The 16,034-nt window shown below is 33.1% G+C and overlaps 2 protein-coding genes across 3 annotated transcripts in view; one reads left to right on the top strand and one right to left on the bottom strand.

Moving 5' to 3' along the window:
• Positions 1–838: 838 nt before the first annotated feature.
• Positions 839–9,071, bottom strand: LOC105327033 (uncharacterized). 2 transcript variants are annotated; one of them, XM_066081251.1, is made up of 10 exons: positions 8,770–9,071; positions 7,136–7,392; positions 6,532–6,773; positions 6,003–6,066; positions 4,998–5,125; positions 4,563–4,681; positions 3,086–3,218; positions 2,779–2,875; positions 2,091–2,205; positions 839–1,962 (listed from the first exon to the last, which is right to left on the bottom strand). In XM_066081251.1, exons 2-9 carry the CDS (start codon positions 7,221–7,223, stop codon positions 2,126–2,128), a joined length of 951 nt encoding a protein of 316 aa, XP_065937323.1. In that variant the 5' UTR covers positions 7,224–7,392; positions 8,770–9,071; the 3' UTR covers positions 839–1,962; positions 2,091–2,125. The 2 variants fall into 2 exon arrangements, with proteins under 2 accessions (XP_065937323.1, XP_011425620.3); XM_011427318.4 differs by having other exon boundaries at positions 839–2,205.
• Positions 9,072–11,737: 2,666 nt separating this feature from the next.
• LOC105327032 (FERM domain-containing protein 4A) overlaps positions 11,738–16,034 on the top strand; it is a 48,778-nt gene continuing 44,481 nt past the window's right edge. Inside the window, exon 1 of the mRNA XM_011427316.4 lies at positions 11,738–11,886. Within this exon, the coding sequence (XP_011425618.3) occupies positions 11,884–11,886 (3 nt within the window). The 5' untranslated portion in view covers positions 11,738–11,883. The remainder of the gene's footprint in view (positions 11,887–16,034) is intronic.

Genomic DNA, 16,034 nt, shown 5'->3' with positions numbered 1-16,034 from the left:
TTAATATATAAATACTATTAGTTATCCAAGTCCAATCAAGGGTATATGGGGATTAACCCCAGGTTGTATTCTATACAACCATGAGGCCGCAGGCCGAACCGTGTATAGAATACAACCCAGGGTAAATCCCCTTGACTGGACCTGGATAACGAATTAATTCCTATTTTATACAACTTTTAAAATTATTTTGTTTTACAAATAAGTTCGTTACAAAGAACCAAAAATTAATTAATATATCAATTGAAATTGTGCTAAAAATCTTTTATTCATACCAACAGAATGTTAAGAAATAGGGATTTTGACAAATTATTTATTTATTTACTGCATTTAAGCATTACATTATTTTGCGTAAAGATCTACAGGTGCACTTGTAACCAAGAATTGCATGGTGACATCACATTTTATTTACACCTTCGCTTCAGCAGGAGGAACGGAAATTCACACCCGGCTTGTTAACCAATCAGATCTCGCGTTGTAAGCGACATAGGAAATAAACTTTAATGTATTTTATTCCTACACAGTTAAACATATACCTGGTACATACAATGGAGGGAATAAACAGGAGGTGCTATGACAACCACTGTTCTCCCCATCGTGTTGAATCAAATAAAGGGTCAATTTTTCAATACACAATTGCATGTACCAGGTAACTAAACTTTGTTATATCATTAACTTCTTGTGTTTTATTAATGCTATTACAGGATTAATTTTACAGAAAGCATGTCAAGGTATTTAGATTGCATTAAATAATTAGTTTTACCATTTTACCCCATTAGGAGTGTAATGGGGCAAAAATAACTTGTCTATATTCATTACTCTAACATGAGAACACAGATAATCCAGTCTTTTTCCAAATCTTTATTTAACTTGTACATACATTAAAAAATCTTTGGATAAGTCTACCCAGTTCTCTACAAATCATTAGAAGAATTAACCCCACTTTAAAGCACATGCAAACACTATTATCAGTTAAGCAAAAACATGAAATAGCCACAGCAACTCTGTACTCAAAATGGCATTTTCTTTTTTGGTATTTAATATAGCATAAAAGGCTTATGACACAAACAATATTCAATATTGGTGTGCATGTACAAATTTTATAATTTATCGACTATGCGCCTGTAATCGGAGAGAGAAAGTACCTTTGTAATTTCCTGTATGTTCACGACCAAACCATGTCATCATTGCAGACAATTAAATAACGAATGTGTTGAAAAATCTATAAACAATGCAAACAAATGGCTCTGCCAGACATTATAGTAATGATAAAATATTTGGTCATTAGACATATTGCAAAACAAAAGAAAAATATAAATTGCGAACTCTTTCCTCCAAACAATCAATCCTTCTTCTCCTCTCTTTTCTAAAACAAATATCTTTTCACACAAAAGTTCAGATTCAAGTCCATTGTATTCATCAAATAAACACAAGTAAACATTAAGAACATAAGTTATTCTTTCTTCTTCTTTCTACCCTGAGTACTGATTGAGATATGAATTTCCGGACGTAAAATGAGTGCATTACATGAAGTGGTATTAACCTTAAAAAACAAGTGTTATTTATATGTTCAATTCGTAATAACATAAAAAAAAGATTTTGGTTCAAATACATGTTGAAAGAGATATATGTGTTTTCTTAAATATTAAAAAAGCTTAAAATAATTACTAAAAGTGCTACTTGTACATTATCTATATAGAATGTTGGTGCTTAACAATATTCAAATACAAGCTCATAAACCTTATTTTTCAATACTCAAAAATCAGCTAACAGCTCAAAAAAGTGGCATTAAACCTTCTTTTAATCCAGTAATGAGGGAATAGCACACACTTGAGGAACCATGGCACAAAAAGTCAGACATCTAATAATCACAAGACAAATTACCGGTACAAAAAAAAAACACCAAATGGTCCCGTAAGTTCTTGTTCCTAGTAAAATACTTCCCGGGGGCAAGATATAGGTCCACTAAAAAACAAAATCACTCAGTTCAGTTGTACTACTGCCTGTTCCTATGTGACGAAAAATAATAACAGAAAATCATTTTGTGAATGTCAAGTTCATGGATCCTTCCCCCCCCCCCAGGAGTTCTGTACCAGTAACCAGTAAGAGACCGTCCTCCTCCATTTCCTCAGGCTTCTGTGGGGAGTGTGTTAAACAAGGTCTGTACAGGGTAGTGTAGCATTTCCACCAGAAAACAATAGGACGGTTCTGAAAGAGAAGTATAAAATACACAACAAATGCATTTAAATACTGGTTAATGCATACTGTGTATACAACAATCATTTTGGGGCCCGAAGAGCTCAAATTTGTATAAAATACACATCTAAGAACTTGCTATAAATGCTAGTACATGCATATCATGTACAAAACAATTATTTTTGGGCCCAAAGAACTCCCATCATTTGACAGTCCATATACCTAAGGAGTTGTTAGGACTAACAAGATATCTGTGAGCCCGTGCTCACTAGTAATACCCCGCTCTCATGTGAATATGTAAAAGAAACGGTCGTCATTTAACAGGAAGTTGACGTCCGATTGGTACAAATATAGATCCCACCATATGGCATGCCTAAACAAGAGGTGATTTAAAATTTCAAGCACCTGCAATGAATAGTTGCTGAGAAAAATGCGACAGAAATTTTTGCTACAGACAGACAGACAGATGGACAGACACACACACAAGGGTAAAACAGTATACCACCTTCTCCTTCGGAGCAGGGTTGTAAAATTTAATGTGATTGCATCCATTTGCATGTGGTAAAAATGAATGAAAAGACCCACCATTATCAGGATTAATAATGTTGTGACGTATAAGAAAGTCCAGAACAATGGCAGCACTATTTGGCTTGAATGAATCAAGGACAATCATTTCTTGTAACTGAAAAGAAACATAATCAATACATCAATTAATTAACATTTCAATTCGTACAAAACAACAGCATTCAAAACATACTGATATTATTTTTCTCTATTTTAATTCATGTGCTTTTAAACAAGTTTTCAAATTGAGGAAAATTTCTCAATTATCATTTTGAAATAAGTTGAAAATAATTATAATTTTTTTGGTATAAAATGTTTCGTTTTTTACCTGGGTTACTGGGTACAGTTTGAACTCTTGAACTTCTCCATCGGCATTGATTGGTTCAAAGTCTTCAGGGAGCTTCAAGTCGTATATAAACTCCACTTCAGGGTGAACTCCCCTCTCATCTTCATGAACATAGCTATCAAATACATGAACTGCTGTAAACAAAACTGTCAAATGACATATCAGTACATGTACTGGTAGTAGTGATTGTGATTACACCATTTAATATATATAATATTTACCAAAAAAAAGTTGAAATAAACAAATTGCAATTGTTCCTGTACTGTAGACTTGAGAATAATATTCCTAATGTCACCCAGCCATTTAAAAAGTTGAAATTCTGAAGTTATTTCCTCTGTTCCTTTCAACTTTCACTCTATTCATAAAATAATACTCTCTGGAAATGTTTCATTGATTTGTAAGATAACTTACCTTTTCGTCACTGCAGTTTGAGATTTTCTATGAAAATATTTTTCTTTGTAATATAATTTTTACTCAACAGAGCTTGTACACTTGAGATTCATGAGATAAATATTTTTTATGATTTGTGAGGTAAATATTACCTGACCATCATTAAAGGCTTGAGATTTAGAAGATATTTCCCCTTTAATTTGTGAGATATTATTTACCTTCCAGTTCTTGTATAATTGAGATTCTGGAGATATTTTCTTTGACTTGTAAGGTATAATTTACCTGACATATCCTGTAGAAATGTTTACCTGAAAGTTCCTGTAGACTTGATATTCTTAAGATGTTTTCCCTTTATTTGTGAGAAAATGTTTACCTGTAAATTCCTGTACGCTTATATTATATTCTTGAGATATTTTCTTATATTTGTGAGATATTATTTACCTGACAGTTCCTGTAGACTTGTGATTCTTGAGATATTTGTGAGATATTATTTACATGACAGTTCCAGTAGACTTGAGATTCTTGAGATATTTGCGAGATATTATTTACCTGACAGTTCCTGTAAACTTGAGATTCTTGAGTGTTTGAGAGAGATTATTTACCCGACAGTTCCTGTAGACTTGAGATTCTTGAGATATTTGTGAGATATTATTTACCTGACAGTTCCAGTAGACTTGAGATTCTTGAGATATTTGCGAGATATTATTAATCTGACAGTTCCTTGAGATTCTTGAGATATTTGTGAGATATTATTTACCTGACAGTTCCTGTAGACTTGAGATTCTTGAGTGTTTGAGAGAGATTATTTACCTGACAGTTCCTGTAGCCTAGAGATATTTGCGAGATATTATTTACCTGACAGTTCCAGTAGACTTGAGATTCTTGAGATATTTGCGAGATATTATTTACCTGACAGTTCCTGTAAACTTGAGATTCTTGAGTGTTTGAGAGAGAATATTTACCTGACAGTTCCTGCAGACTTGAGATTCTTGAGATATTTGCGAGATATTACTTACCTGACAGTTTCTGTAGACTTGAGATTCTTGAGTGTTTGAGAGAGATTATTTACCTGACTGTTCCTGTAGACTTGAGATTCTTGAGATATTTTTCAGGCACAGATGCTTCTTCTTGACATTCCTTCTCAGCACACTCCCTGAATCCTAGACCGGAGCTCAGCCCCCCGGCTACCTGTCATAGATTGAAACGGGGGAGATTTAGATGTTTAGGTTCTCACTCTATTCACAAGATGCCATGCAATATTTCACGGTTAAGATCACAATTTCTAATATTTTCAAATGTCTCCAGTTTGACTTTGAGAACTTTTAAATGAGTGCAATATTAAATTCTATTTAAAAAAAATATATACTAATACTGAATATAAAGTTCAAACAGGCTAATTATGGTATACAATTTAGTAATTTTATTGGTTTAAACGAAGCTTCAATTAAATTATCAAGTGAGACGTGTCTTCCATAAACTCCAAATGTGTCTTATGTTGACTTACGAACTGGTCCAATAGATTGGGGTAGGTCTGCTTGGTTGGTGACCGCTTGGCCACCCACATCATCATCTCCCCGTTCTTGTACGTGTAGCCATTGATATGACATCCATAAGTTGTCACTCCGAAAGGTCCTGTAAACGAAACATATCGTACTTTGTAAATACACACATTTTATATCTAAAATTGAAATCTTTTTTTTTTTCATAGGTTTAACATATAACTAAGGATGAATTAACACATAACACATGAGTATACAATGTATCAAGTTTAAATATCACAGCATATCAACACCTGGCCGTGTGTTCATAAAACTTAGACGAGCTCACTTTTGATCTCAGTCTCACTTTTACACAAAGGAAAATCTAGCAGAAGAGTAAGACTGAGTTTAAAAGTGAGCTTGTCCAAGTTTTTATGGCTCCGGGGCCTAAACTTCAAAAACAGTGAAAGTATCTGTCTCACTATTTGAGAAATGTTTCAAATATAAAACATGTACAATGTATTTTATTCTAATTATATATTAAGTACATTTGTAACAAATTTTGCATATAAAGTCACTTGCAACAATAAGGCTTAACTAAATTATACACAGAATACCGTTAGATAGCTGCAGTTTTACATGAAAATAGTAGCAATACAGTGAGAATGTATAGATTTTGATGTTACAACAGAGTCATCTGACATCATAAAAATGCAAACAAAAAGAGGCACAATATAATGTTCACGCAAAATTTCAAAGTTCTGGCTAACAAAGAGGCTTTTCAAGTGAACTGATTCAAATAACCTTTATCTTGCCCTTTCAGGAAAATCATATTGATTTTCTTTTATTAAGGCCTATATATTATGCAATACTATATAGGTTTATAAGACTTTTAGTGACCAAGCATCCTTTGGTTGGAGAGAGCTATATGTGGACTCTGAACATGTTCTACAACTCGCACAAGTTGGATTTGAGAGCTGGCCATGGCTACTCAGCTTTAATTATGCAATACATCTGAAAAATCTATTTACCGGCAGCGGAGCGCTCCATTCTGAACAAGACTGGTTCACTCATGGAATGACGAATGTTGTAGGTCTGTAAACAACAGGAAAAACCATTGACAGACGATACTCATAACAAGTCAGGATTAAGATAAATTGACAAAACATTATTATATCATCAATGCATAACATATCATGATAAAGAAAAATTGACAAACATAGTTATATAATGATTCAATTCATTAAATTCTTTTATTGTCATGGCAGTCATGCAACAATGTGGTATGTGGTACAAATGTAAGATGATCAAAATGTGGATTCAAATTTTAGCTCAGATGGCCAGCTTATTCAATTCATGTACACATGCAAATTCATCAGGGGCATTTTTTATCACTCTCTCCTTTGGATATTGTACCCTGTGTTTAGATATAGAATATGCTTGCATTGATCTTGTGCAGGTTAGTGGTTGAGTTTGTATTGATTTTTTTGGCAGGGGTGAGGGACCGCAGTATATCTGTACACATGTAAACCTGGTCAGCCCAGAGATTATCCGCCTCACCTCATTTCTCCACCCCTTCAGGGCTCTGTTAAGATGCCCTGCCTCCCTCAGACCATTCAGAAATACTTTCATGATCTCGGTCCTCTCCTCGCAGGATCCATACTTGTTGTTGAGGTGTATGGCCGTGCTGCTGACTGTGAAGATTTCTGGGTGTTCCTGAAGCAGTAGGGCAACGTCTGGTTGAACTATTCCCACTTGTTTGTAATCCACGTAGAAGGGAATGCACTCGTTGCGGCTCGATGCTTAGTAAGACAAACAGTTACACCACTTCAGCACACAGTAATCAAAGGGAAAAAAATCAATAAACAACAGTTTCAAAGAAAACCTTTTGTGTTTACAGAGAAAACAAACTTATGCACCTTAGCACAAACAAATCATTAATTAATTTCACAAATAAAGTTTTGTTTCCTCATCTGTTTAACGAACAAATTAATTAATGTTTTCTTAAGAATATCTAGCTGTAAGTGAAAACTGCTTTCTTTTCAATAAGATCTGAATCAATACAGCCAGCTTAAATCATGCAAGATCTACATGAGATAAACAGAAAGCTGACTGGTAGAATAAACTGATAAGTAATAACAAAGCATTTGCATTTAGTACTCACTTGGTAAAAGGAAATTGTTTATCCTTTCCACTACTCTACACAAGTTAACTGGCTTGGTCATTTCCTTCATGTGGTTCAGACCGTTCATTTTGGCACAGCGAGGTTCTCACACCTATGAACCTGTATTTATTGGACTCTTCCCACAGATCCTTGGTCCTGCCCAGTATCTAGTGGGAGGGGGGTTTTAAGAGGTTCAACTTTTATTCTGGATTTCTATTTGACATTCCTTTTGTTGCTAAATTTTGAATGTTAAATTTCTGCAAAACAAAATACATGTATACTGGCGTGCGACCAGTTCTCGCCGGGTACCATTTCTCGCCAGTTCATTGTGATGTCATTTTATCAACACATACAATTCTGGTCGAAAAATGACGTCACAATGTACTGGCGAGAAATGGTACTCGGCAAGAACTGGTTGCATGCCAGTATAGTAACATGTATACAGTAATTTTCTTCTCCTTTATTTGGTGAAGTAATAAAGTTCAACTTTAAATAACAAATTAATATCTGGAAAGCCTTTGGCTAAAACTTCTCATAACTATAATCAATTATCTGGAAGTCTATCAAGAATGATTTTAGTAGATTAAGTAAACTTTTTGAAAACAAAAATGCTCTTGCACGATTTAAAAGTAGTATTAATTTAGGAAGAACCTTAAGATTTTGGCCAAATCTGGTTTAATATCACACTCATCTTGTCTGATTTGCAAATGACCTGCAGATGAGAACAATCTTCTTCCGACAATTTGTTACTGGGATCAAGTAGTTGTTTAATATTTATCGTTTTTTTACATTCTTGTAGCAATGAGGTTGCTAGCAAGTCTCATATATAAAAATTATCAAAAAAATATTCAATACTCGCTTCGTAGCAAATAACAAAAATATATTGAGCTGTATCTCGCCTAAATTTTCATATGATTGGTCTCAAATATCTACAATGTTGCTCTTTATAATCCCATATTACCACATTAACTGTTTTTGCAGCGAAATCACTGCCACTTTTAACATCACATTTGAAAATTCTGAGTGGGATTTCTGACAAAATTGCAGGCAAATTGAAACGCGTGTTTTAACAAAATGCCATGGTACGACTCATTAAATGGATATTTTGTGGACTAAACTACATATCCAAGTTCAAAAAGGTTCGTAATGTATAAAATGTGTTTTTCCCCTGCAGATTATTTTTAACAGACTTAAAATCGACGCGAAGCTGATCCGCTTCGCGGCTGCTACATTGCAAGTATATGTGGGACGAATTCTTACTGTGACTCGAGCCTGGTCACGGTAAGATTATTCTTTCTAAGCTAAGTATTGAGAAAAAGAAGCTCCAAGCAATTAAAATGTGAAAAAGTATTGAATAAATGTTCAGATATATTAATAGTTGATACGAGCTAAGAATTTATGGCAATGAATATTGTAGTCATCACTTTTAACAAAACAATTCTACTGTAAATACCATAACAATGTAGTTCAAAATATATCAAAACTAAAAACAGTGTTAAGTGTTAATTATTGCTTCAGGAAACAATATGTATAACAGTTACACATATATATACACATTACAAAAAATCCCAAACCGCAACAAGCATTACCAACAAAAGACACGTTGACACCGATGAATTGATAATTTTGATTACCTGATAAATTCTTCTAATGTCACCGGATTCCAACTCTCGTTTCAACTGTCTAAGACCCAGTCGAGTCACTTTGTCAATAATGGCAGAGGTTGTGATGCAAGATGCATCGTTCTCTTGCGTGAGAATAAAACTGGTGAAGCGAACCAATGTGCTAATAGAGTGCTTTGTTTACCCACAGATGACTCTGTTACTCCCCTTTGATAGCGTCTACTTCTGTTTCATTAAACCAAACCAGAAAAATTTGGTCTGCTCTGGACTGTTTTCCTACGTTCGGAATCCTCTAAATTGTTCCCTCATTCAAAAATCTAGAGAGTAAAACGCCCAAAATTGAAAAGACAACTCGTACCTCAAATAATTCTATTATTTTTTTTTAAGTAAACGAGGTTTTAACAAACTGTTTTAAAAAAGGTCTTATTTAATGCGTTTTTTTAAACCAACTTATAAATTTCCTGCATTAGTATTTAAAAAATTATATATAAATATATATAAAATGTAATTTCAAGAGGTAGCCTATGTGTAGCCTATGTTGTAAAAAAAAAAATAGGCAGAGTAAAAAAAGATACATGTTAAAAATATGCATAACATTGGACATATCCCTCTCTTTGATATTGTTGTATTTTTTAGAGGTAAAAAGCTGAAATATTTAGACAAAACATGCTTGACGACAGTATTAGAAAAGGGAGATATCAGTGTTCGTTTCTCTGACTTTGACCTTTTTGCACTAAGATACTGGTTTCGTTGTACTTGGGCTGCTTTTTTACTATTAAAGCTAATGAATATTGTTAGTTATACACGATAAGCTAAAATTATCAGATTGAAGTTGTTAGTTTAAGAGAAAAAAAACCAGTCCTGCCAAAAGAATATGTTTCAAACATATTTACCAACTGCTGTAGTTCGTATGCATGAAAAAAAAGAAAGAAAAATAATTAATTTTTTTTTCATCATTTCGATTGTACAAGTTTTAGAAATACGCTTAAATGAAGCAACAATCGAATGGAGTTCTACGCCTAGTATAAGCACAAATGGTTCATTTTATTTGTACATTCTTACAGCATGGTTAAGAATACTTAAAAAAAATTGACAACTCGCTGGTTTTTCATCTATTTTAAGCACTTCAATGACAGAACACATATATTAATTCTATCTAAATATAAACTTAACAAAATGAACTTCGACTCATATATCATCTTAAACATTTTATACGATCTGAAAATGATTAAATTTAACCGAATGATTTCAATTATTTCCATTGTTTGTCGCTTTGTTCCACGTGTTATTAATTGGAGCGAATACAGTATTAAGTGCTGAAAAGATCGAACCTAGTTTTTTATACGATTATCAGTATTTAATCAATTAAGGTTGTAGTCTCCTATGGAATTCTATGTGCAAACCGGTCATATCTACGAACCTATTTAAAGTCAATAGCGTATGTATACAGCGTGACCCAAATTAATAAACAATGTATGTTTTTAAAATTCCTCAAGCACAGTCGTGGGGGGGGGGGGGGTGCGGAGGAAGTTTTTCCAAGTACATTAATTGTCGCTACCAATCTTAAGCCAGTTAATATTTTTAAAGAAAACATACGTAACTGTATTTACTAATTTCAATCTGAATAGAATATCGGTTCTTATCTCATTTAAATGCAGACTACATGCACATTTTCAATTAAACCTATAGAAGAAGGTAAATGATATCATTAAAATTGTATTAAAAGACTTCATTCTGACAATGAAAGGGTCTTGGACACATATTCAAATTACAGAAGGCCAAAGAAACTTTACTCAGTCTTTTGTTTGATACTTCATGAGTTATTATACTTTAATAGATCTAAATAAATTTTCTGGATCAGCGCATGATCGATACATGTACCACACATCAGATACAATGAACTGAATTTGAAAAAAAAATACCTGTTTTTACATTTTCTCTTACATTTTTGTGAAACTTGTAAGCGAAAATTCATGTATTACTGTTTGTGTCGCTATTGATTTCTCTAAAAAATCCGGAAAATTTATGTTATACGTACATGTGTACTTGGATCGTTTCATCTTTCTAAATCAATATATAATACATGTAGTTTCTGATCAATTCCTCTCATAAAAAGGCCGAGAGATGTGGGATCGAGTGACGGATCAGAAACCTTCGAACATCAAGTTATCATAATGAATAGGCAATCCCCCCCCCCCCCCCCACCTCCCTTTTTTCATGGACCATCGCATGTATATACATTGTATGTGTTTTCATAGTATTTTAAAATTCAATTTCAGTTGTAATTTAAACTGGTGAAATTTATCATATATTTTTTGTAAGTGAACCTCGGTCAAATTTGTCAGTATATATACATGTAATCATGGTAATTAATTTATTTTGACAGGTTAGTAATTTGACAAAATTACATTAAAACGTAAATTAAGCAGAGAAATAAATAACGTTATTCGTGTTTCTGATTTAATTACGCAAATTAACACAGTCGATATTTTAAAAAACTATAGCAATTTTTTGCAGCAATACCATAAAATTTTCTAATCACAAGGAACCAAATGATTAGATTGACTTACAAATGTTAATAATTATTTATATACCATGGAAAGAAGAAACTATCCGATAAAATTCATCAGCCCCTAGTTTATCTTTTTAGGGGGCCACGGAGTCTCCCCATATTCATCTCCTTTTAAACATCAGTGGCGTCGGAACCATATTAAAATTATTGGGGGGGGGGGGAAGGGGCTAGACTTATCAAAAATCTTGACAAGCAAAACAAAAAGGTCGTTGGTTATTATGGTTTTGTATAACTTTTCAAAAAAGTGGGGGGGGGGGGCTTTATCCCCCCCCCCCCCGCCCCCGGTTCCGACACCTATGAAAATTAATGAGTAAAGAGTATCTTACGTATATATATTTGTATGATCAAAATGTGTTAAATTCTCACACAAATTAAGTGAATGGAAGATATACACCTTGAGTGGTTTCAAATACACAGGTAGATCATTTCCGTTTTGCGCAGAACCGGAAGTGTCTACAAGAAGAATGGCGGACTCCAGTAGCAGTTTTATCAAAACACATCGTATTTGAATATTCAAAATATTTTAAAATGTAAGCTGTATTTTAAATAGAGTCATGGTAAGTAACATTTTAATCTACATCATTTTCTCACATTTGGACAATACTCATTGGTGATTTAAAGAATAAGGAATGTTTGTTTATTTTCACAATCGTTATTGGCCTATGATTCATATTCTTTCATTGTCCAGTCATGCATATATAATGATAATGGGTACACAGTTTTTCTGGATAATTTTTTATTGATCTGAGATACAGGCATATTTTACTTATCCTGTAGCCTTTAAAACTATATGTATTGTAAAAATGTAAATTTTTAAGATATGAAAACGTCAAAAGATTATGAACATGAAAAAAAAAAAAAATTTGAATATATCATAATTCACATTTAATAGAATATTAGTTTTATGTTGTTGTAAATATTGTAAAATTTTCAAAATCATGATAAATCTTTATGACCAGATAGATATTGTTGTTTGCTATGATTGTATTTGAACATGGACGTATATATATACGTCCCTGCTTTGAATTTCTTTGTGATTTGTCAATGTTATTCTTCTGAAGAACGTAGGCCTATGCATTTAAGTACCCACGTGCTCAATGCATTTTATGTGTGGTGTTTTTGGGGATGGAGGTGGGAGGATGTGGAATATAATTGGGCATTTGACAAATATATTGCTGATCAGATTTTGGTTCAAGTCAAGTTTGTGTTCTTTTGCTTGTGGTTTTATATACTCAGTTCTATAACGTTAGATGTCATGCTTCATAGACCCATTTGTAAACATCTCTGAACATCTCGCCCTATATGGAATTAACTGAGGTCAACTACAAACCTTGTAACTAATAATATCATGATTGAATTTGATGAAAACAGTCATTATGTTGAGTAATATATGTTTATTTCTTCTATAATGTCAGACTGAAAATTCTTTCTTTACTGTATTAATGCATGTTGAACTGGTATGTCGGACATAGTTTTCTTTAGGTGCCTTCCAATCAAGTTCATGATTGTTATTGAATAATTCAAGTGGGATACATTAATTTTTGGACTGACTGTAATCAAATTAAAATTACATTTTTTTTTTCAATACCTGAAATTTTTTTTTATAAAATAAAAGTTCTGAGTTACAATGTTTTTTCCAACATTAATAAAAATTGTTTTAGAAAATTTCTCCATTGTGATGATTGAATTGCCTCCCTTTCAATGTAACATTCATCTCATGGGAATATGATTATTTTGGGATGTTTCATCAATCTACCCTTTAAGAATTATAATGGAAAAGAGTTGACCCACTTTGATGATACCCAGCCAGCTAATTAAATAACTAACTCAGCGAGAATTAGCGAATAATTAAGTTACAAGCACAAGGCAGAAAAAATACCACTAATACACCTTTTGATCTACATTGATGTACTTTGGGCTTGTATGAAGTCAATTGTTGTGTACTCCATTTAACCAGGCAACAAAGGTGCCCTGTTGTTCAGGTGTGTCAATACTATCTATTGGAGTGTGTCACTTTGCCCCCTGCATTCCAGGCACCTCTTCACCTGGAAATTTTATCGGTCTTCCTCGTTTATTGTTGGCTCTGGAATTTAAATCTGTCACCTTTTTAAACTTTTACGTCAAATATAGAGATAAATGAAATCAAACAACAATTGCTTCACTTAAATTGAAACAGGAAATGCTTTTTGTATTACAAACGTATTGAAATAAGTACATTGTTTGGATGTTACTGTTGTGGTGTTTTTTGTTAGATGTTTGAATGAGCAGTTTTCTGGGTTTTGTTTTTTTTAGTACAGTGTACCGATAGTAAAATCATATTTATTTATAATATAGACAAATGTCTTTAATATGTAATATTCTGAGAGTCTCAGTGAGAATCATTACCACTGTCCTATCCAATGTATGATTTTAAGCAGGATTTGAAAATTTCTTTGTATTTCATTAAATTAAAATGTGCAAAATTTAACTCATCATGCAACTGTCAGTAAAAAATACCAGGTTAAAGATATAAACAGAGGATTAAAGTATGAAATGGATAATTTGATTAAATCAATAATTGCTTGATTAGATCTTTTGTAATGTTTAAATCATTGCAAGGGAGGCAACTAGGTTTTGACCGTCACAGCCTGGAACATGCTGAATACACAATCTGTTAAAAATGGTCAAACTTACTGGTGATCTTTGCATTATAAAGAATAATATCAATATTTTGATATGGAGTTCAAAGTACTGTATTAACTAATGATAATATTGTTGCATTAATGCATACTGCATCGTCTTAAACCATGATTTGAGTACACAAGCTCTGAAAATCAATGTAAATCACACGTGGGTTACAGATGATGCATGCAGTGGTCTTGTTAAATGCCTCAAATTCAGTTCAGAGTTCTGAAATAATAAATTTGATGTAAGTACCGATATCAGGTCTTGTCAAATACCTCAGATGATACTTGTATATTAAAGATTGTTTGCAAAAGGTATTTTCTCCAAATGTAATTAATGTACACACATATTTGTGCCAGAAGATCAGGCAGTGTTTTCAAAAGATTAAGAGAGGGCTGTATAGATGAATTGAACATAGGAGTCTGAGAATGTTAATTACATTATATGTATACACAAAAAGTCACTTTTGAACAGTAATTGATATTCAGTTGCCAAGAATCTTTTAAGGTTCTGTCAAGTCTTTTATATACAGTGTGTTATAATTATTAACAGGAATGGAGATTAGTGAAGTATTGAGAGCCAATTTATAGTCGAGTTTTCGGTCTTCCTTGTACGTTGACCTTTCATTTCCTGATACTTAGAATTCTTGAACTCTCTACCAGGTTCAGTATATTAAACTGAGGCTGCAATATTTTTATATCTTTCCTGTGTATTGAGCATCATAATTCTTCTTCTATGCAAGGAAATTGCAGATTTGATTTGCATCAGAACACAAAGATCAATTGGCGGAATGCCTTGTTATTGTTCATTAAAGAAAAATATTTGGCATGAGATTGCAGCGAAGCACAGATTGATGCATAAATTTTTCAGAAATTATCAAGGAAAACACTTCTGATTGAATTTTTTGCATCTGGTAAATTGATTTCATATTCAGGGCATTTTACATTACCATACAATTGAATTTTTTTTGTTTTTTTAATGACTTGTCTAGTACGCTAATTATGTAGAAAAAAACTAACAAGTAAGATTTAATAAAACACTGGTAAAAACCTAGTTTATGAACAAACAGGTTATACTATGATCAGGCCCGACTATGATAGACTTGAGATTGAAATGCCCAGGTGAAATTGCTCCAAAATAATTTCTTTTCCAAATGTTGCTATTACCGTTAATGCTAGTTCTCAACAATATTGTATGTACTGGTTTTAAAAATATCCCTTTGTGGAAGGTGACCTCAGGGCTCAGGGCAAATGAGAACTTTTTTTTGGAAGGTGATAGATCAGCAAGTAAAGAGTTATGATAAACTAGCAAGGCTGTTATAGTTTCCACCTCAGCGGATAGATCAGAAAGATCACCGGGATGTACGGTGATGATAAACTTGTACAAAGTTCACTGTGGAACACATATAACATGGAGCAAACCATTTTCTTTCCAGAAATCCTGCTGAGTCTGTGTTTTCTTGGCTCTATAATATCATGAAGTTACATGAGTGCAAAATTCTGTAATGGATATGTTTTCCACAGGGGTTTCGTTTCATTGGGAATCTGATCTGAAGTTTTGAATGTCATTGACATTGTCGTTGGGGAACTGCTTAGCATGTGAAAGGGCTGAATGCTAGTCATTGTAGTCTACTATAATGGAAGTCATTTTATGAACAGCAGAATACAATCTCTTAGAGGTACATAATGCAGCATCAAATAAAGGAGACAATGTACTGAAATATTTGGTGCTTACATTTGTCATGTCGTTATTGATACTCTGATATTTCACATGGTGTGCAGATTTGATTGTGCCTGGTGATGACAATGGAGGAGCTTTAACCACTGTGAGAAGACCGCTTCATACCTTAATGTTATTTGTTCTTTAGCTATTCACCACAGGTATGCAATCTTTGGGAAATTACTGCAGAAAAAGGAGTGCTATTCAAATGAATGGAAAAGTTTAATTGACTTCCTTGTTCCCCGAAACTATGAAATATGATTCATAATTCAAAAGCAGTATTACAGATTTGAGGAATCAGCAATTGACAAGCAGTGGTATT

The sequence above is a fragment of the Magallana gigas genome, chromosome 4, assembly GCF_963853765.1.
Source record: "Magallana gigas chromosome 4, xbMagGiga1.1, whole genome shotgun sequence".
NCBI classification, from domain to species: domain Eukaryota; kingdom Metazoa; phylum Mollusca; class Bivalvia; order Ostreida; family Ostreidae; genus Magallana; species Magallana gigas.
The sequence above is the reverse complement of the archived record's forward strand: the minus strand, read 5'-3'. Positions and strand labels throughout refer to the sequence as shown.

What these genes read in the sequence shown, in the direction of transcription:
- LOC105327033 (XM_011427318.4), bottom strand. Translation starts at nt 7,223, where the DNA reads ATGAACGGTCTGAACCACATGAAGGAAATGACCAAGCCAGTTAACTTG. An exon ending in AAACAATTTCCTTTTACCAA is followed by an intron (nt 6,774 to 7,135) that starts GTGAGTACTAAA and finishes TGTCTTACTAAG; the next exon opens with CATCGAGCCGCAACGAGTGC. An exon ending in CCAATCTATTGGACCAGTTC is followed by an intron (nt 4,682 to 4,997) that starts GTAAGTCAACAT and finishes AATCTATGACAG; the next exon opens with GTAGCCGGGGGGCTGAGCTC.